This window comes from Chinchilla lanigera, unplaced genomic scaffold, assembly GCF_000276665.1.
Source record: "Chinchilla lanigera isolate Chin_1 unplaced genomic scaffold, ChiLan1.0 scaffold00071, whole genome shotgun sequence".
Lineage (NCBI taxonomy): Eukaryota > Metazoa > Chordata > Mammalia > Rodentia > Chinchillidae > Chinchilla > Chinchilla lanigera.
The window spans coordinates 2305776-2327545 of record NW_004955472.1 but is presented as its reverse complement, the minus strand read 5'-3'; the positions used below and the strand labels follow the sequence as shown (position 1 = coordinate 2327545).

General features: G+C 48.9%; 1 protein-coding gene across 1 annotated transcript in view; it reads left to right on the top strand.

Annotated features, from left to right (window-relative positions):
• Nfx1 (nuclear transcription factor, X-box binding 1) overlaps positions 1 to 20585 on the top strand; it is a gene marked incomplete in the record, with an annotated part of 64637 nt that extends 44052 nt beyond the window's left edge. Inside the window, 12 exon segments of the mRNA XM_013522951.1 lie at positions 1138 to 1246; positions 3539 to 3658; positions 5635 to 5714; positions 8699 to 8929; positions 9897 to 9970; positions 10713 to 10814; positions 11339 to 11380; positions 15436 to 15534; positions 16078 to 16144; positions 17184 to 17329; positions 17990 to 18094; positions 19792 to 20585. Of these exon segments, the coding sequence (XP_013378405.1) occupies positions 1138 to 1246; positions 3539 to 3658; positions 5635 to 5714; positions 8699 to 8929; positions 9897 to 9970; positions 10713 to 10814; positions 11339 to 11380; positions 15436 to 15534; positions 16078 to 16144; positions 17184 to 17329; positions 17990 to 18094; positions 19792 to 19864 (1248 nt within the window).
• Between the last annotated feature and the right edge of the window lie 1185 nt (positions 20586 to 21770).

Below are 21770 nucleotides of genomic sequence, written 5' to 3'. Positions count from 1 at the left end.
AAAAAAAAAAAAAAAAAAAAAGAAATATTTGATCTGTAGAACTAATTAAAGGAGGCACAACCTGACTATCAGTACTGTGTTATCTTTTATTTACGTATGTATTTAGAGATATATACAGTACAGAGTCCACCAAAAACATGTATACACACTTGAGGAAAACAAAAACTTGTGTAAATATTTTAATACTAAATTTATTGACATCATGAGATTAATAAGTTACAGAAGAGCCAGGCGTGGTGGTGCAAGTCTGTAATCCCAGCACTCAGGAGGCTGAGGCAGGAGGATCCTTGGGAGTTCGAGACCAGCCTGGGCTGCATAGCGAGACCTTGTCTCAAAAAGGCAAAAAAAAAAAAAAAAAAAGTTACAGGCTATACAATTACAAGAGGGGCTCAAAGTGGTGGCCATGAGCTTCCACACATTTATTAGTACGGTGAACTACTGCGTGGGTGACCTTGGTCACTGAGATTCTGCACATGCATTTTCAGTTTCTTCTCTAAGGGCTGGGAGTGTGGTGGGTTTTTTACAGTATTCAGCATCCCCTAGGGTCCCCCATACGAGGATAACACCTGCTGAAAAAACATAACTATTTTTCTTTTCCTGAAGTGTGTATACATTTTCTTGGTGTACTCTATTGATTAGATGGATAGATAGATAGATGACGTGTGAGTATATATACATACATAAATATATACATGTATTTACAAACAAGGTAATACAATACCAATAATAAGGTTATACACATATATATTGTAGACAAAATACAAAATTATTTTGAAATTTTTATATTGATAAGGTGAAGACTGGTGAAACTGTGCTTTATGCCAAGATTGACAAGTCATTGTTCAAAGACCTCCAGTCTTCTGATGGTCAGAATTCTCAGAGATGTACAAAGCAGGGACTGGTGGAGTGCGTCCCCGATGGTACATGCAGCCCCGGGCTCCATGAGCGACCAGCTCGCGATCACCGTCCCAAGCGCGCCCGTGTCCCACCTGTCCCTCTTCCCTGGTTATTGTGAAGCTGTTCTCAGGCACCCTTCCATTTCTAAATGTGTCAAGCTTTGTTTTTATTCTTGGTTTTGTGTATGGAAAATACGAAATAGAAACCATTTTGTCCACAAGTGAAGGTTTCTCCTTTCAGGACAAGGAGCACAAGTGCCCTTTGATTTGTGGGAGGAAACTCCGCTGTGGCCTTCACAGGTGTGAGGAACCTTGCCATCGGGGGAGCTGCCAGACGTGCTGGCAAGCCAGTGAGTGCCTCGGCCGCGTGTTGCAGTGTAGCGCTGTCTAGACGCGAGATGCATGCGTTTTCAAATGTCTGTCTTTACTAGCAAATGTTTGTAATGTACAGGGATTGCATTCATCGTGGGGAATTGGTACATGGACATAGCACAGCCTAAGACATTCGGGTATATTGGAGAGATTGGTTTGCTTGGGTTGATGTGGACTGTTGGACTGAGCCTTCGTGTTTCAGCTGTGTTGAGGTGTCTCTAAGGTATTCTTAGTAGTAGTCTCTGAATCTACACAGTTTGCTTTTTTTTTTTTTTTTTTTTTTTTAAATTTCTTTCCGGTACTGGGAATCGAACTCACAACCTTGTGCTGGCCAGGCGAGCGCTGTGCTGCTGAGCTAAATCCCCAGCCCCTCTACACAATTTGAAGTGTGAGCAATGATCTGAGATAGCATCTTCTTTTGCTATCTGCCTTTTTTATTACCGCCATTGGCAGTCTATTAGCAGTACTATTAGACACAGTTAGTAAATTTTTGGGTCTTGAGACTCACACTCTTAAAAATTATTGAGAGCTGGGCATGGTGGCACATATCTGTAATTCCAGCACTTGGGAGGCTGAGGCAGGAGAATTGCCATGGGTTCAAGGCCAGCTTGGGCTGTATAGTGAGTTCAAAGCTAGCCTGAACTACAGAGCAAGACCCTGTCTCAGGACAAAAAAATTATTGAGGAATCCAAAGAGTTCTTTGTATGTGTTTATGTATTTCTACCAAATGAAGTTAAAACTGAGAAAAGTAAAAAATAATTTATTATTTCATGTTAAAATAACAGTAATATACCTGTTAACATATATTGCTTTGTTTCACCATTGTGGTACTGGGGATGAACCCAGGGCCTTTGCACTGAGATGCATCTCCAGCCCATTATTGTGAAGCAGAGTCTTCTTAAATTGCCCAGGTTGAACTCAAACACGCGACCCTCCTGCCTTAGTCTGCCAGAGTACAAGGATTACAAGCGTATGCCGCCATGCCTGGCTAAACCGCACTTCAGAAATTAAAATATTGAATGCCTGATTTAGTAGAAGATAGCTGGATTTTCATATCTGCTTCGCATTCAGTCTGTTACAGTATAGTTGAGGCATATAAGAAAAGTCAGCCTCCCACAGATGACTAGTTATAAGAGGGAGGATCGTTTATGAAACCTTTTTACATAGATCCAGGCATGGTGGCGCACACCTGTAGTCCCAGCACTTGGAACACGGAAGCAGGAACAGTGCTGCGAGTTTGAGGCCAGCCTGGGCTCCGTAAAAAGCTCAAGGCCAGCCTGAACTACACAGTGAGACCCTGTCTCAAAAACAAAACAAAAAGAAAAGAAAGACCGGGCTGGGGACATAGCTCAGTGGCACAAACGCCTGCCTGGCAAGTGCAAGGTCCTGAGTTTGATTCCTGGTACCAAAAAAAAAGAGTATCAAGAAAAGAAAAACTTCGTGAGATAGTTGTGGTTGTTCGACCTTGATGTTGTTCCGGAATTCAACCTCATCTCATAAAGGACACGAGTCAGCATTTGCTCTCTGAGATGTTATGCTACGTTGTTCTCTCTTGTATTTTGAGTGGCTCTTTTACCCAAGCATGATTTTAAAGTAGTGTACATTGATCATTGGAAAATAATCTTTAACTGTGTGTGGTGGCACATGCCTATAATCTCAGCACTCTGAGAGGCTGACCCAAAAGGGATACAAGTTCAAGCCCAACCTGGGCAGTTTAGTAACTTAGTGAGACTTTCATCTCAAAATAAAATATAAAAAGTTCTGAGAGTGTAGCTCAGTGCAGAGGCTCTGTATTCAGTTCCCAATACCACAAAAAAGGAAAGCAAGGAAATAGCCACCGGATTATGCAGATCTTTGAAATATTGGCAGTTTTGTATTGCAGTATCAAAGACTTACAGTCCTTCGTATAACTTCCGATGTTATCGGAACTGTCTTGGGGAGAGTATTGGGAAGTTGTCCATCTCAGAGTGAGGTGGAGCGCTGCGTCTCTCTCTGTGCCTCTTTCACCAGCTCAGGTTTAGCCAAATAAAAGTGTAATAAAATGTCTATTTTTGGGGGCTGGGAATTTAGCTCAGCGGCAAAAGTGCCTGCCTGGCAAGCGCAAGGTCGTGAGTTCGGTTCCCGGTACCGGAGAAAAACCAAAAAAAAAAAAAAAAATGTCTATTTTTTAAAAAACAGCCCACCCGATCCCCATTCTCTAAAAGTACAAATAATTACGCACGTGCACACCCCAGGCTCTCACAGGGTTGTTTGCCCTCCTCTTCCGGCAGGCTTTGATGAATTAACTTGCCACTGTGGCGCGTCAGTGATCTACCCTCCCGTCCCCTGTGGCACCAGGCCCCCCGAGTGTAGTCAGACCTGTGCCAGACTCCACGAGTGTGACCATCCCGGTGAGTCTCCTCTTGCGCGCGCGTGCTGTCACCGCCTCGCTGCTCGCAGGCGGGGCTCAGAGCCCGTGCCCCAGGGCCTCTGTGCAGGCGGTCTGCGTGCCAGCTGGCACTCACAGTGCACTCCAGTGTTGTTCTCTGCGGGTGCCAAACGTAGCCGAAAGATTGGAAGCCCCCCTGATCTTGTCTCTCAGGGACTTTCTTCTTTCTTCATACCTCTGCTTTTGCTGCATATTTCAAAGTTGAGCATCTTTTTACAAAATTAAAAGTAACTTGGTTTTTTGGTTGTTATAGAAGCAATATGTGTTTACTAAATAAGAATAAAGATAATAGAAATAAAGTCAAGAGTTTAACATTAAGTCATATTATGTCATCATGTGTATGTGTGTTAAGACAGTGTCTGGCTATGCGGTTCAGGCTGGCCTTCAAGTCACTTTGTAGCCCAGGTTGGCCTCGAACTCGCCATGCTCCTCCTGCCTCAGCCTGGAGTGCTTGGGTGAGAGGCTGCACCACCACACTTGGCCGCGTGTCATCCTGTAAGGATTATACACACTTTTCACAGTGTTTTTCCACGTGTAAATAGGTATATTTGCATTTTTTTTCCTGGAATAAAAGTGAGATCCTACTGAATATAACAATTTTAGGGAGGACTGTTGGGGGAGAAAAGGAACCCTTCTCCACTGTTGGTGGGAGTGTAGACTGCTGCAAGCACTGTGGAAATCAGTGTGGCAGTTCCTCAAAAAACTGGGATTGGAGGTCTCCCTCCCCCGCAATACCGGGAATCGAACTCACGACCTTGCGTTTGCCAGGCAGGCGCTGTGCCACTGAGCTAAATCCCCAGCCCCCTGGAGGTCCCATTTGACACAGCTAATTCCCCTCCTGGGTATCTTCCCAGAAGGATTAAAAACATCATACCACAGTGACATACATACATCCATATTCATAGCAACACAATCTGTCATAGCAAAATTTTGAAAACAACCCAAATGCCCATCAACCAAGGAACAGATAAAAAAGATGTGGTCTTTTTTTACAATGGAATATTACTCAGCAATAAAGAAGGGTAAACTGGAGACGTTTATAGGTAAGTGGATGCAACTCGAGACCACATTCATAAGTGAAATAAACCAGGCACACGTGTAAACGTCATATTGTCTCCCTAGTGTAAGACTCTAAAAGAGAACAAGATCCAAAATGTACAATAGATATTGTGAAATGGGAAGAAACTGTTCAAAATGAAAGAGAAACTGGGATGGGGGAAAGGAGAAAAAAAGGAAGGGAAAAGAAGGAAAAAAAATATATTTATATACCCACACACTTAAGATAGTTATGATACTAATTTTTCTGAGTTCATGGAAAAGAAAAGTTCGTGCTAATATTGTTTGGGCAATTAAATGCCTATATCTTGTACTCTGAGTAATTTAAAGATAACAATACACAATGTATTAACCATTGTTACCCTCCTGTTATCTTGTTTTGAGATTTTTCTTTTTTCTTTAAAAAAGGGTCAGGGATATAGCTCAATGGCACAGCACCTGCCTGACAAGCACAAGGTCCTGAGTACCAAAAATAAAAGGAAATGATAATAAAATAATTGTAAAAAAAATTTTTAGCTGGCTTTTTTCCCTCAATTGTTATCTTTTTAATTTCTCTCCATATCAGTTAATATTACAGGTTTTGTTTGGTGGGGTTTCTGTTTTTCTGGGTTTGGTCTTGTTTTGTTTTTTGAGGCAAGGTCTTGATATGTAGTGCAGGCAGGCCTTGAACTCTGTGTAGCTGAGGCTGGCCTTTAATTCACAGTGATCTTCCTGCCTCAGCCTCCCAAGTGCTAGGATTAGCCACCACACTCAGCTCCTGTGACGATTTAGAAAAAGTATTCCCCAGCCCTGGGACTTTCTGTTATATGCCATCGATAACGTGTGTAGTTTATGGGACATCGTGTAGAAGTTACTCCTGATGCCACCTTTCTCTCTCTGCAGTGTATCACTCTTGTCACAGTGAGGAGAAGTGTCCCCCTTGTACTTTCCTGACTCAGAGGTGGTGCATGGGTAAGCACGAGGTAAGGGTTCTCGCTTAGGTGTTCATTGTTCCAGCCAGAGGGTTACGATTTGATTATCCCAGAGTTTTATCTTGTTGGTTCTGAAAGTAAACTTACTCCAGCGAGCAGAAGCCTTCTGTTACCACTTTTTTTTCTTGAGACAGTCTCACTGTGTAGTCCAGGCTGACCTCAAACTTGCGATCCTGAGTGCTGTTTTTGTTTTTAAGGGAAAATTTACATACAGTAAAATTTACCTTTTTAAATCTGTAGCTCTGTGAGTTTTATCAAGAGCATTGTACCGTCACGTAACAACTGTCACAATAAAGATGCAGAACGGAGCCAGGCCTGGTGGTGCACAGCTGGACTCTCAGCATTCGGGGAGCCTGAGGCAGGAGAACTGCAAGTCCAAGCCCAGCCCGGGCAGCTTAGCCAGACCCAGTCTTGAAAACAAGTAAGAAAAGGACTAGGAGTATAGCTCAGCGTGAAGGCCCTGGGTTCAAGCCCCAGCATGGGGGCGGGGCAGTTCATCCCCCAGCATTCCTTCGGGTGGCCTGGGTCACTCTCCCTTCCCACTCTAGACCCTGACGACCAGTGACTGGCATCTGTCTCACTTCTCCCCCGAATGCCACCGAAATGAGACTGTGCAGCGGTTAGCATTTTGTCTCTGTTTCATCAGTTTTAAAATCTGGTTACAACAAAATGAGACTCAGCCCCTTCAGCCTGGAGAGCACGTCTAGGGTCCCTGGGGTGCGGAGAGGTCCCTGGCCCAGGAAGAGGTATTTCTGTGAGGGCACCCAGGGGTAGAGCTGGGCTCTCCACCAACTGCCACCCAAGTGCCTACCTCCAGGCTCCCTGTACCTCTTGCTGCAATACCCTGAACGACTTTCACCCTTACTCCCTTTTTTTTCCCCAGACAGGGTCTCACTATGTAGCTCAAGCTGGCCTTGAACTGCCAGACTGGCCTTAAACTCGCAGCGCTCCTCCTGCCTCAGCCTCTGGTGCTGCACTGCCATGCCTGGATTCACCCTCATTCTTAACCTCTAACCTGTGTTTGGCATCCTCTTCTCTAGACTTTTTAAACACTTAAAGTTTTTAATTTTATTTATTTATTTTTTGTGTCTTTGAGACAGGGTCTTGCTATGCAGTTCAGGCTGGCCTTGAGCTCACTTTGTAGCCTAAGCTGGTCTCGAACTCACAACAATCCTCCTGCCTCAGCCTCCTAAAGTTTTTAATTTTAAAAATGTGTATTTACTATAGATAATTGAGAAGATACAATTCTACTACTGAGAAAGAAATTCTTTCTTGCGGGGGCGGAGGAGGGTGCTGGGAACTGAACCAGAGCCTGTGCACGCTGAGCGAGCACTTCACCCCAGAGCTGCACCACAGCCCAAGAAGGCAGTGCCCCGACCTCTGGTTTGTGACCTGTCAGGCGTGTGCTGATAACGTACCTCCCTGGCTCCGGTTAAGATTACACTGTTTTGTAACCTGTGCTTTTTACTTCATAACATGTTGGCCAACATTTCTGGAAATTCTCTTGACATCTGTAACAACATGCTTTCAGGATGCTTATCTTGATGGACACATTTTTCTCTACTTATTTCCTGTGAGTGGTTCTCAAGTTATAGGCCCTTTTAATTCCTCCCCTAAAAATCTCATCTCCTATGAGTTTATCCATTCTAAAACATTCATGTGTCATTTTTTTGTTGTTGGTTTAAAATTTATCCAACAAACCTTAAGTGAGTACCTACTGTATGTAGGGAAACAGGCTAGATTTGGGGTGATTCAGAAGTTAACAGTACTGCCAGGCGTGGTGGCGCACGCCTGTAAGTCCAGCACTTGGGAGGCTGAGGCAGGAGGATCGTTGTGAGTTTGAGACCGGCCTGGGCTGCAAAGTGAGCTCACAGCTGGCCTGAACTGCACAGCGAGACCCTGTCTCAAAAAAAAAAAAAAAAAAGAAGTTAGCAGTACTGATACGACCCTGGCACTCTCGCAGCCTTTACTTGATGGGAGGCAGGTGAACAGGCAACTGTAATGCAGTAGGTGGGAATACCAGGTACCAGGGGGTGAAAGGGGTCCTACCAGGGGAGGGCGGCTTGGAGGAAATAGCATCCTCCAGGGTAGTGAGGTGGTGCAGGGAGCAGGTGACGCAGGGCAGAGCACAAGCAAGTTACCCCTAGGGCCCTGGGCCTAGCGTGGATTAAGTGTTCAGTGAGTGGGAGCTGCGTCCTGCCGAAGTCCAGACTCCAAAGCAGTCGGAGGGCTCCGTGTCCTAGACCTGGAGGCCTCTTCGAGAGTGGAAGCTGTGTGTCGCTGGAGTAGGGAATAGTGCTCCTCTGGAGGCTTCGGAAGAGAATTTGAGTGAACACAGTACGTAAAGTGCCCTTCGGTCGCATAGGAGTAAAATCCCAGTAGTTTTTTATTGCAGTGGAGAGACTTGGAGGCCGAGGTTTTCTCAGGAAAACATGAGCTGGGAGTCCCTGCTGCCTCCTAACTTTCTCAGTGAGCAGGGCTGCCTGGCCTTCTGAGGCCAGGAGTTGGCAGGTGCGATAGAGCTGAAGATGCAAACAGCCTAACAGCCCCGCTAGCAGTCCCTGAACTTGGGACCGTAGGACCTGCACCCCGGCACGTGGGAGGGTTTTCTGTCAAGTCAGTGCCTTACCCTGGAAAGGAGGGAGAAGGTCACCTGGCTTCCATGTTGACTGTAGCACTTTCGTAAGTACTCACAGTCACGCGGTGGCCTTTGCTTGTTGCTACCTTGGAAAGTTTCTCCCAGGTCACACTGGGCTATACAAGTCTTTTGGATCATAGCAAGTATTATTAAATAAGATTCAAATTTGTCTTCTTGTGAAACTAATCTTGTGGACTTTAACAATCAAGTTGTTTTCAGATAAAAAGAGCTTTTTAAAAATTTTCTAAAAGTTGTAAGTTTTGAAGTGTTCTAAGGAAAAGTTAAAACTCGCCCCAGATCCCACACAGAGATGAGAATCTGCCTGCTTCTCTCCTAGTTACGAAGCAACATCCCCTGCCACCTGGCTGACATCTCCTGCGGGTTACCCTGCAGTGCCGCGCTCCCGTGTGGGATGCACAAGTGTCAGAGGCTCTGTCACAAAGGAGAGTGCCTTGTGGATGAGCCCTGCAAGCAGCCCTGCAGCACCCCCAGAGCGGACTGTGGCCACCCGTGCATGGCTCCCTGCCACCCCAGCTCACCCTGCCCAGTGACTGCTTGCAAAGCCAAGGTGGGTATTCCAGACTCCCACTAGCGCATCGATTCCTCTGGACCTGCTAGTAAGGCCAGGAGTGACCGCAGCAGAGCCGGGGCAAGTGTCTTAAGCGGAGGTCGTTAGCTGAGAGAAACTGCAAGTGAAGTTAGCAAGAGAAAGGTGGTATAAATCATAAACCTCTTACTTCCGCAGGTACCGATTGCCACCTGATCAATTTACCCCCTTTGGAGCACATTCTCAGAAACTCTTGATTGTCTGCTCCATGTGCTCACCATATATAATCTGTTGTGGGCAGGATATTGTGTGAGGTTCTAAGGCGGGACTAGTGAACAAGAGAAACACAGTCTCTTATAATTTCTTGGAACAGATACTCACAAAATGGTCACTCAAATGCTAACTGTGGCTGTGGTGACACAAAAGAGTGGTTCCAGCCTTGTAGCGGGCGCCGTGAGCGTGTAAACGGTCTGGGGAACCTCCCAGGCCGCTCTGACGACGTGAAGTGGACAGATCGTGTGAGGTTGGCTGGGCCTCAGTTGATTGGTCTGGGCAAGTGTCCACTTCTGATTCACTGGTAGAGACTTGATTCTGCGCTACCCTTTCAGCCCAGATTGACAGCAGCAGTTTCGTAGTTTCTAGAAAGGGCATTCTGAACCGTACATGTCCCTCCTAGTTGCATATCAACTACTGTGTTGTCAGTTTGCATGTGTGGTTAGCTTCTTTCATCTTCAAGGGTGGCACTCATGGTTCTCTGCCCTTCCCCAGTTTTGATTTGAGAGAAGCTTGTTGTGTTGTGTTGTGTTGTGTCTTGCTTGAGACACAGGGTTTTGCTTCAGACTTGGGCGGTCTGCCTGTCTCAGCCTCCGGAGTGCTGGAGTTACAGGCATGCGCCACCACGCCTTGCAGAGAGAGGCTTTGCCAGTGAAATCCGCTCACTCCATGGTTCTCATTTGCTCAAGGTGGTTCTGTGTCAATCTTGTCTCAGGTAGAGCTACAGTGTGAATGTGGACGAAGAAAAGAAATGGTGATTTGCTCTGAAGCATCCAGTACTTACCAGAGGTGAGTGCTGCAGAAATGCTAACAGTTGTTAGGTCTAGGTGAAGGGGACTCGTATTTATTGGAAAATTCTTGCATCTTTTCTGAAGGTTGGAAGGTTTTTTAAATCTGCCTTCTCTGATTCAAAGAAAGAACGTTCCTAACCCTTCGTGGCTTTTCTTCCCTGACTGCTCATTTGCAAGGGAAGTGTCTCGTTCTTCTTCTCTGCATGTCTCTCATTGCTGCCCTTTTGGTCTTAGTAACCCATGAGATGAGAAGAGCTGTCCTGGCGTGAAATGAGTTGCTTTGATGTCTACCGCTGCTAGAGGCACAGCCGGGGCTAAGGCCTGTGCCCTCCCCGAGCGGTCTCCCCTCGTTCTGGGAAGCAGCTTTGCAGCCTCCTAGAGTCCTGGAGCCCACGCGGTCAGACAGGCCCTGAGCACGCGGCGGCGCGGTGTGAGAGAACCCTGGCCGTGCGTCTCTGATGCGATGTGGGGGTGTCCCGCGCACACGGGCGTCAGCTTGCCTGCGTGGAGCACCCCGGAGTGCCGGGCGGTGTCTGCGCGGCGCAGGGCTGAGGAGTTGGGTTTCCTCACGAGCGCCTAGGGAGCGGCCGAGGCTCTGGTTGAGCATGTGGCAGCCCCAGGCTGCACCCCCCGGCACCCACCGTCTTGCGGTGGCTTGGTTTTGAGAGAGGTCCGCTGTGTCCCTGACGTGGCAAGGTTCTTGTGAAACTGCAGTGCCTCTCCTCTTTTCTGTATTTCAGAATAGCTGCTATTTCCATGGCCTCTAAAATAACAGACATGCAGCTTGGTGATTCCGTGGAGATCAGCAGGTTCATTACCAAAAAAGAAGTTCAGCAAGCCAGGTGATTTGAAAAACATGTATACATGCCTTGTTTCTTCTGGTTTCTGGAAGGCAGGGCTCGTTCGTGTGTCTCAGTCCCCGCAGTACAGCCTGACACGGCACACACTCAGCGGTCTTCCGCATGGGGCCACACGCTCCCCAGCCCCAGTGCTCCTCCTCAGGGTGTAGCTGAGAGCAGAAGAGACTTTCCAAGCCTTACCTGAGACAGTTGATAAGGGAAGGAGGAACCTAGGGGAAGCAGCCCAGCCCGCAGGAGAACGGAGAGCCGCAGTGGTACCCGTGTCCAAAGAGGGAGCTGGGGCTGTAAGAGCTGTACCTGGGGAGCAAGCAGCTCCGCAGGGTAGATTCCCAGGACAGCGGGTGCTACTGAAACCAAAAGCAGGCTGGCCTAGCAAGCTGCTTCCCGCCCAGGAGGGAGGCCCTTCAGCAGGACTCAGCTGTGCTCTGATTGCCCACCTGCAGCTGTCTTGCTGGGTAAGGGCCATTCGACCTGTCCCCTGACGATTTTTTTATTTGCTTGTCAAGGCTGGAGTGTGATGAAGAGTGTTCAGCCTTGGAAAGGAGAAGGTAAGTGCTTCCAGCTGCTTGTCACCTGCTTGTCCTGGAGCCCTGTGTTGTTAGGAGAGGGGGCGGCCCTTCCTGCACTCCGCACCGCTCGAGGCTCACGCCGCCGGGCACCAAGGGAACCGTGCTCAGCAAGCACTGACTTGTCTGAGCATAAATCACTCAGGTCATTTGTGCGTATTTCAGAAACACGAGCTGTGTGGCTTTGGGTGTGAGGTAGACGTTGTATACCACACAGTTCTTTTCTGGCTGGCCAGCTTCCTGAAAACAGTGATAAGAGGCTTTAAAAAAGGTTTGATGGTTTTTTTTTAGATTGAAGTGTAACATAAGTACACAGGTCAGGGACTCATCAAGTAAATAGTGCCGTAACCAACACCCAATTCAAGGAAGAGAAAATTACCAGAACCCTTTCGTGTATTCCACAAAATTCTGCCTTTTGACACTTTATATTAGTTTTGTCCTGTTAAAAGTTTATGTTTTAGATGATGAAGTCATATACTTTGTGTTACTTTTGTCTGATTTCTTGTATTGCATTTGTGACACTTGTTGCATGCGGCAGTACTTTATTTTCAGTTTTGCATGAGATTTTGTTGTGTTAATGTATCATAATTTAACCATTCTGCCTTTTATGGATATATGTATTGTTAGCAATATTGAGCTATACAAATAATACTGTTGAGAACTTTTTTCCTTCAGTGCTGGGGATTGAACTCACATTTGTTAGGCAAACATTCTGTCCCCAAGCTACATCCCCACCCTCCAAGGACATTTGTGTTCTTCTTTATATATGTACTCATTTCCACTGGATATAAGTTTAGGAGGGGAATTGCTGTTTAATAGGGTATGCTTGTGTTCAACTTTCGTAGATTCTTCTGCCAGTGTCCAAACTGGTTGTTTGAAATTACACTTCTTGCCCAGTGTGGTGGCACATGCCTATAATCCTAGCACTTTGGAAGGCTGAGGCAGGAGGATCACAAGTTCAAGCCTAAACTTAATGACTTAGCAAGACCTTGTCTCAAAAAAAAGTAAGGCCTAGCACTCAGGAGGCTGAGGCAGAAGGATAACCATGAGTTCAAGACCAGCCTGGGCTGCATAGTTCATGGCCAACCTGAACTACAAAGCAAAACCCTGTCTCAAAAGGTAGATAGATAGATAGATAGATAGATAGATAGATAGATAGATAGGGGCTGGGGATTTAGCTCAGTGGCACAGCACCTGCCTGGCAAGTGTGAGGTCGTGAGTTCGATTCCTGGAACCGGAAAATGCGCCCCCCCAAAAAAAGAGATAGATAGATAGATAGGGGCTGGGGATTTAGCTCAGTGGCACAGCACCTGCCTGGCAAGTGTGAGGTCGTGAGTTCGATTCCCAGTACTGGGGAAAAAAAAGATAGATGTTAGATTGATAGATAGATAGATAGATGTTAGATTGATAGATGTTAGATAGATAGATAGATAGATAAATAGATAAGGTAAATAACTAAGTCAGGGATAGGGGTGCAACTCAGTGTGAAGTCCCTGGGTTTAATCCCCAGTGCAGAAATAACAGTAACAGTAATAATAACAACTTAAACTTTCAGCAGGGTGGTCATTCCCATTGCTGCTGCACCTTTTTGCCAGTGCTTGGATTGTCAGTCTTTTTCATTTTGACCATTCTTAGGATGTGTACAAGGATGTATAGCCTTGTTTTACCTTGAAATTTGCCTGTAAGCAATTACGATAATTTGTGTTTAGTGCTGGGGATCAAACGTCGGGCAGTGCACGTGCTAGGCAGGCACTTTACCGCTGAGCTACACCCCCAGCAGCAGTACCTCTGTAAGTGTCAGTGTGTAGAAGGTGTTGGGGTGCCCTGCAGTGCGGCCTGGGTCTCCCTTGGCTTGACACTCAAGGCAGTTCTCTGGGGAGTGCTGCTTAAGCCCGCTCCCCTTTAAGAACCATCAGCTACAGTGTGCCCAGCTCTACAGTGTGTGCTATGCGTCTGAGGTGTTGAGAAATGTCGTAAATATACACAATGCCTTTAAAATGGGGGAGCTGCTTTCGTATACTTAAGGGACAGTGTTGTACAGTATCAGAACTGTGCAGATCTGCAGTCACACCAACTGGATTTGAATCCTAGCTTCACAAACCATGTAACTGTGTGGCCTTGGGCAACGTACATATTCTGAGGTTTAATTTCCTTAAAAATCTATGAAGGGGCTGGGGATTTAGCTCAGCGGCAAAAGCGCCTGCCTGGCAAGCACAAGGTCGTGAGTTCGGTTCCCGGTACCGGAGAAAAACAAAAAAAAAAAAAAAAAATCTATGAAAATGGTGACAATATCAACTTCCCAGAGTTGTGAGGGTTAGTACATTAAAACTAAGGATACTACACATAGCCTCTTGGCACAAGCCTGGCACATGGTAAGTATCCAGTAAATGTTGGTTATTGACTAGAACTGGTAATTTTTGAAAGCCTTTTGACTTTCTCACTGTTTATGACACAATGATCTTTACTATCTAAAAATGATTTCTTAACTCCATTGACTTAAGGGAAGAAAACAGAATGAAAATTTGAAAAAGAAAACTCCATCTAAAGTTACATATATATATTTTTTCATTGTAGAAGCAAAAACTAGTAGGCCAGATTCAGCCTACATGTTTTTAATTGATACTTAAATTTGAATTGGTGACCAGCTAATAAAAACATCAAAGATCTCCCTCTAAGAATTTTGTTGAAAATTTAAAGACTTTTGAAAAATATAAAAATCTAAGCCAGGCACCATGGCATGTGTCTTTAATTCCAACTACTCAGGAGGCTGAGGCAGGAAGATCACTTGAGCCCACAAGTTTAAGACTAGTGTGGATAACATAGCAAGACCCTGTCTCAAAAAACAAGTAACAACAACAAAAATGTGGTGTTTATTGTTTGTTATAGAATTCTTCCTTCATTTTCCAAATTTGTTTTTTTTTATTTGTTTTTGTTTCTGATATGAGGTATCAAACCCAGGATCTTTCCCACCTTAATATATAAACTGTACCATTCAGCTGCATCACTAGCTTATATACTTTTTTTTTTCTTTTTTTTTTAGACAGGGTCTCATTATGTAGTGCAGGCTGGCCTTAAACTCACTATGTAATACAGGCTGACCTTGAACTCATGATGATCCTCCTGCCTCAGCCTCCCAAGTGCTGGAAGTACAGGTGTGTGCCACCGTGCCCAGCCTGTTCCTTATTCTTAAATTAAAGTCATCCCCCATTAACCATTCCCAGTAATCTCCCATGTCCCTGAACAATCCAAGTCTCCAGAATTCATCTTGCTCAGATCCATATAAATCTATTTTGTTTTTCTTCTGTGAAAGCTGTACTCCATTTTCTCCTAAATTGTTACTGTTCTTTCCTTAGTAAAGTGGTTTGCTGACATGCGAGGTCATGTTAGTGTGAGGAAGTTAGGACCCAGTCGTCTGTGTACGTTACTGCAGCACTTCCCGCCTTAGCCACAGTTGTGCTGTCCGTAGTTTCCGATGCCTTCGCTTGCGGTGGTCTGAAGATACTAGATGGAAAATCCCACAAGTTGAATATTCACAGATTTGACATCCCACACGGTTCTGAGTAGCGTAATGAGATCACTGTGTCCCTCACAGGACGTGAGTCATTCCTTTGTCCACGCTAAGCTACTCCTCCCCTGTTGTCACTTAGTGTTAAATCAGCTATTGCGGGATCACAGTGCCTGTGTTTGAGTCACCCTTCTTTCCCTTAACAATGGCCTCTTGTGCAACAGTAGTGATGCCGGCGGTTTGGCTGTGCCAAAGAGACGCGGTAATGCGCTTTCTCTAAGTAAAAAGTTAGACGTTCCCACCTCAGTGGGAAGAGTCGCGTGCCGAGTTTGCTGAGATCTGCGCTAAGTCGCTGTTGTTAGCTGTTCACTGCGCCTGACTCAGGTGAACTGTGTCACAGGTATGTGTGCATGTACGGAAAAACTCCCCAGGGCTTCAGGCCTCCACGGGGTTAGAGTGTGTCTCCTGCAGCTGAGGGAGCACAGTGTGCGAGAGGCGCTCTCCCACGCGCACCCTCCTGTCTGACTTGCAGGAGGTTGGCAGAGGCATTCGACATCAGTGACGACTCTGACCCTTTCAGCGTCCGCTCATCGGCGTCAAAATTCAGCGACAGTTTGAAAGAGGATGGCAGGTATGTAACCTGCTCTCTTCACCGTGGCTTTTGGGAGAGGCTGGTGTTCTAAGCTGTAGTGTCAGTATGTGCTCCTTCTGGGGTTCAGCCAAGTAAGATTCATTTTTCTGTTGCATGAGATTATATAACGTTGAGCGATCCTTGCTTAGTTTTCTCAGAATTCCCCTTGCGGAACTGCACTGGAGCGGAGGGGGTGGCCCTGGTGGTAGAGCTCCAGCCTGCCAAGAGCTGGATAGACTGAGCTGAAGGGTCTCTAGGCCACACTGCGTCTCTAAACTAAGTCCTGTGGCCCTCACTTGGGGCAGTAAGAGAGCTTACGTATCTCCTGTTTGCTGAACCCCCTGATCGTTGCTTTGCCTTCCCTCTCTGCTTGTACTTGTTTTCCCTTTTTTGGTTTTACGACGTTTTGTTACCGTCTGCTCCTGACCTCTGCAGTTGTCTGCCAACGCTGTCCATTGTCTGCACTTCACAGGCAGACGTAGGTGGTAGGGCTTCCTGGATGGGCGGGAAGTGGATGGATTAACTGATGGTTTCTCATTTCAGGAAGGACTTAAAGTTTGTCAGTGACGTTGAGAAGGAAATGGAAACCCTTGTGGAGGCCGTGAACAAGGTTGGAGTGAACATTCCTCTGAGGCCGCCTTTATAAACACCATGTCCCAGAAACACTTTGAGCCGAGGGTAGTTGTAGGAAGCAGTCACAGCTTCCTTAAAGATCTTTCCTGGAAGCCCAGCCGTTATAACATTCGTGGAAACCCGTCCTGCTTCAGCCATTGCGGAAAGTACATCTGCAAACAAATTAAACATAAATAAAAATCCTAGCTCAGTGCCTGAGAATAGTCAAAAGCAACTCTAGACAGAAAGGCTCCGTGGTGATAGATGAATGGCTGAGCGGGCTGCTCAGCGGACCTGCAGAGACCTCCAAAGAATTGCGTGTGATAGGAGAACGGCCTTGCTTTATTACCCAAACCCTTAGGGAAAGATAAAATTGTATGACTAGAGCTGAAAGAAGTGGGGAATAGACTTCTCGGAGAAAGTAAGGCTCCTGTCCTGGAGGTTGCTAGGGGCGTCCAGGAGGCAGCGTTAAGTGGAAAGTCCTCAGTTTAGTCACAAGCAGCCAGTACTGGGGGTGTGGGCAGGCGGCTGCTTCAGCTCCCGCTGCTGGCGCTGGTCCGCCTCCCCACTGCTTAGCTGCTCTCTCCCAGGTCCCTTCCCTTGCCCTCTCTGTCACCACCCAGCAGGAGACCTACCCGAAGGAGAAAGCGGAGGGCATTGTTCGCTCACAGTGAGGAAGCCTGAACAACGTGTGTGTCTGTGTCTGCAGACTCAGCATTTAATGTAGACCAAACTTGTGTCGAAGTGTGATTTTCTTGATTTTGAAGACTTGAGTTTATTTAGTGCTTCCTTGAGACGATCACTCCACAGCGACAGGGCCCCTCGGGGGAGCCGTTCCTGTCCACCAGAGTCTCGGTGCCCTTACTCCTTGTCCCTAGCGGTGCACCCCCCCTCACAGCAGCGCCCGCCCTCCCACGTTAGTGACGCTCTGTGCACGGGAGCGCTGCAGCCCACCCAGTCTCGCTGACCAAGCCGCCGTCGTGGTAAGGACGTTTGTAAGTGCTCTCTGTCTGCAGTTGCCGTTTCCTTCAATACAGGGAAAGAGCAGCAAGAAAAGCCACAGCTTCCCTCCCATGAACAGAGACCACCGCCGAATCATCCACGACCTGGCCCAAGTTTACGGCCTGGAGAGTGTGAGCTACGACAGTGAGCCGAAGCGCAACGTTGTGGTCACTGCGGTGAGGTGGGCTGGTCTCGCCGTCACAGGAGGCGGCGTAGCAGGGTCCGTCGGTGTTTGCCGGCCTTCTGTCTTGGGAGAGGGGAAGGGAAATCTGCCTGTCTGGGACAGCCGTTTCATGGCATCTACAGGTCTGAGCAGAGAGCGAAGCCCAGGCCTCACTACCTAGGGCAGATTCACCCCCGGTGCGCAGGCCTCCCGTCGGCCCTGACCCATGGCCGGGGCTGGAGACAGCATTGGGCCGGCAGAGCAGACAGCCCTGGCCGGAGCCGGGTGCCTGCTCGTCCCGCCTGTGCCCGCCCGTCTCCTGCGCTCTGCGTCCCTAGCCCGGTGGAGACGGAAGGATACCGGTGGGCCCTGTGCGCAGTGTGTCCCATCAGAAGGACCTGGGCAGCAGTGTGCGCCCGGAGGGGACAGGGAGCGCTTAGGGTCGTCGCCAGAACCTGGGGGGTGGGAAGAGCTGCGGGTGAAGCACAGAGGCGTGGGACACGGGGGCAAGTAGGCAGCAGGCCCCGCAGGGTGGGAGAAGGAAGAGGGGCCGTGCCTGAGGGGACAGGTGGCGTCAGGGTGCTCGGCACCACAGGGCCAGAGTCACCGGCTGAGTTTCTAGCCGTTTGCCTCGAAACGGTCCTCACTTCTCAGCGCCTTGTGTTTGCCTCTTACCAGAGGGAAGTCCATCTGTCCCCCGGCCACGCTGACAGCTGTGCTCGAAAGGGAGATGCAGGCGCGGCCTCCACCACCGATCCCCCATCACAGACATCAGACGGACAAGTAAGGACTCTCAGCCGCGTTCCAGAGGGACAGTCTGGTTAGGGAAGCCAGCAGGGGCTGACTGCGCTGGGCTGTACCAGTCATGGGTGGCATCTCGGGTCGGCCTGGGTGCTGTGTTCAAGTAGGTTAGGTTTGGCTGGGGCACCAGGTACGTTTGTTCAGGCCAGGGGATCCTCAAGTTTGAAATTCGCAATGCGATTCCACTCCAGGAAAAGCGGTCACTGGACATGATTTCCAGTGTGGACGGTGACCCTGGGGGTGGACTCGGCCTGCCACACCGAGTGACTCCGAGCTGCAGCAGTGCGCGGCTCACAGTAGTTACTCTGAGGATTGCCGCGGTGCCGGGGCAGGGGTGGCGGCAGAGGGGTGGGGGTGCACTCATGTTCCGTTCTGTCTACCTCTGTACGGTTCAAAAGATTTTTACAACAGAAACATGAGTGATTTAAAGAGAAAACCAAGCTGACATGCAGCAAGTTTGCCAGAAGTTTCTTCAAACAGGAGCAAGGGAGGCGCACCCCCCCATCCTCCCTTATCAGGAGAGGAGCCCAGCTGCTCTGCTGTGACCAAGGCAGTGTGACTGCAAGTTACTCTGAACCTAGAGGGCTCCCTACGCCTTGCTGGCTTTGCACTCAGAAGTCCTGTGTCAGATTTGCCGAGGTTGCGTCCCGCAGAGTGAAAGAATGAATTTTAAGAAACAGTGGAGCCGGTGATACAGCTCAGTCGTGCAGGCGCCTGCCTGGCAAGCGCGAGGTCGTGAGTTCGATTCCTGGTTCAAAAAAAAGAAACAGTGGAGGCTAAGAATAGGAAAATTTCTTGGAGAGTAGAAATGAGTAATGGGGAATGGGTTGCCAACAAGCCCTCCTCTCAGAGGGAGTTTTATAGAGCAAATCCTGAGGTGGGTACAGCGTGGGTCAAAATCATGATCAGCCAGTAAGACTGCAAGTATAGTTGCTTAGGTAATACTGATCCAGTGGAAGCACGGGTACATGAGTGACATCATTAAACTTGGTCCATGATCTAGAGTTTTGGCTTTGCCTTGAATCTTAGCAGGCTTAATCCTAGTCCTAGTCCTAGTAGGTGGGAGGGGACGGCCCACCTCTGTTGGGATAATGGGAACTCTCAGAAGGGTGATACCAACAAGGCTTGGTACCAAGCCTCCATCCGGTAGGGAAGTACTAGAACTGGCCGTTGTGACTTTAATCTTCAGATGCACCTCCAGCCCGGGTCCCGAGGTCTAGCGCCACAGGACCAGCGCCCCTGTACCCCAGGAGCCGGCCGCCGGGTTCTGGTCAGCGCAGTCCTCACAGCCGCACGGGCAGTGGTTCTGCAAGTGGGGCGGAGCCATGACATGCACAGCCCCACTCAGACACAACCTCCCGGAGCCGCGGCTTGTTCCGCCGCACTGTCTCTCTCCCGACCTTTGTTTTGTGTTTTAATTTTTGAGACAGGATCTCTCTGTGTAGTTCAGACTGACCTTAAACCCACTCTGTGTCCCAGGCTGGCCTTGAACTCAGGTGATCCTTCTGCTTCAGCCTCCCAAGTGGTAGTACTACAGGCCCGTACTCCCATGCCCAGCTTGCCCCGCTGTGTTACCAAAGCTTCACAGATGTTCACTCACCTGATCCTTCACATTCTGAATATCTGTGTCTGCTTTGCCCAAAGAAGAATAGATTGATCCTTCTTGGTTTGCTTTTCAGGAACCCTGGGAGCAGTACTTTACAGAAGATAGCCAAGGAGCCAGTCATTGACTACTTCGATGTCCAGGACTGAGCGCAGGGTGTGCGTCGATGAAAGAACGGCAGGCGTCACGGAGACACCCTGGCCGGCGGGCAGCCCGTGCTTCCCTCGCTGCCTGGCAGAGCCGTAGCCGCATGTGCCGTCTCGTACCGCTGCATCCGGAGCACGGGTGTCGGGAACCCTGGTCGGTTCCTGTCTGTAAAGGGTCCCACTGCGGCCAGGCCGCCAGCTGTGACCACGAGGCCTCCGGTCCTGCTCTGAAGGCTTCTCACACCATCCGTGTGACCGCCTGACGGTGGGGGATGTTGGACTTCATCTGGACAAACCAGGATTTTAGCCCAAAACTGACTCCGGTACTTAGTTACAGTCTCCACTGGCACAGCACATTTCTCGGTCTGGAGTGACGAGCACTGAACTGATGCACCACTCGTGGGATACACACGTCGTCTTAAACCCGGCCAGCTCGCCCGCCTTTTGCCAGAGTCTCTCCTCGATCCGTCTAGCTGCACGTCCTTCCGCGTCTGCCAGGGCTGTCAGTGCCCGGCAGGGGGCAGGGTCGGGCTGCTTCACAGAACCCACTTCTTCCCGTCCCTGGCGCCCCTCGTGCCCCGTCACCGAGTCTGCCAGCGCCGGTTCGGCCCTGCGTGACAGTAGAGGTGCAGAGCAAGCTCTCCTGCCGGGTTCGCAGTGTGGCCTCCGTGAAATGACCAGTGTCCCCAGCTGCTCTGGTTGATAAAGTCTCACGTAAACAACTGCCCTGTGTTGCTTTTTCCTGGGCCCTCGGCAGCCTCCCTGTCTCTGAGCTCTGGCCTCTGGAAGTGTCTAGACATTCAGGGCTCTGCCCGGCCACCCACCGTAGGCCAGGTCCCCGACCTTTCTGTTCCTTTGGGCACCCCGCGGGCGTGGGGGCCAGACTTCCAGCAGCTTCCTTCCACCTCAGAGCAGCAGCAGGAGAGTTGAGACATGGAGTCACAAAACCAAAACTAGACGCGTAGGAAGAGCTGCCACTTGGGCCTCACCCAGACAGTCTGGTAGTGAGGTGCAGGGGCGCGGGGCTGAGCAGGGAGAAAGCACCACTTCCCTCCAGGCTGCTCTGCAGGGTCTGCAGCCCGGCGCACAGCGCAGAGCCATGAGTGTGTGCTCCGTTTGCTTTTTAAGGGAGGGGAGCCTTGAGACATGGTCTCGCTGTATAGTTCAGCTTGATAGAACTCACGGCAGTGCTCCTGCCTCAGCCTCCTGACTACTGGGATTTCAGGCGTGTGCCGCCATACCCAGCCTCTCTTTCAAGCCGTGGGTTGAGCATCCAAATCAGCAGGAGATCTGCCTGCAGATGCTAGCTCTGCTGTGTATCGCCACTTGATGGAATGGAGGTTTTATCTACGTTACTGGGGTTGTTGTGAAAATTAAATAGCAGATGTAGCGTGCCTGGTCCATCGGAGGTGTTCAGAACTCAGGAACTTAGTATCTGGGAAATACATAAGCGTCTTCTGTCCACAGCACTGGCTAAGTGGAGGGGTGGCGTGCTGGCCGGCCTCCCCTGGTGAGTGTGCACACCTGCGCTGGCCAGCCTTGCGGTGGGGCTTGGGGAGCAGGTGTGCAGGGGCTTAAGGGAAGGTGAGTTGTGGGAGACGGGTGGAGAGGTGGGTGGGGTCGCGCGTGAGAGCCTGGGGGTCCCGGCGAGCCCTATGCAGAGTACCCCATAGATTTATCATCTAGAGCAGGAGTCAGCGAGTGGTTTCTGTAAGAAGCCAGAGTCAGACCGAGACTTAGTCAGCAAGTCCTACCGGTCTGGGTAGTGGGGAGTCACACCTGACTGAAGGGCCCTGGAAGAAGAATCTCACGTGATTTTTGCATGTCACAAAATATTCTTTGCACTTTTTTCCCAGCCACTTAAAAATATAAAAACCAGGGGCTGGGGATTTAGCTCAGCGGCACAGCA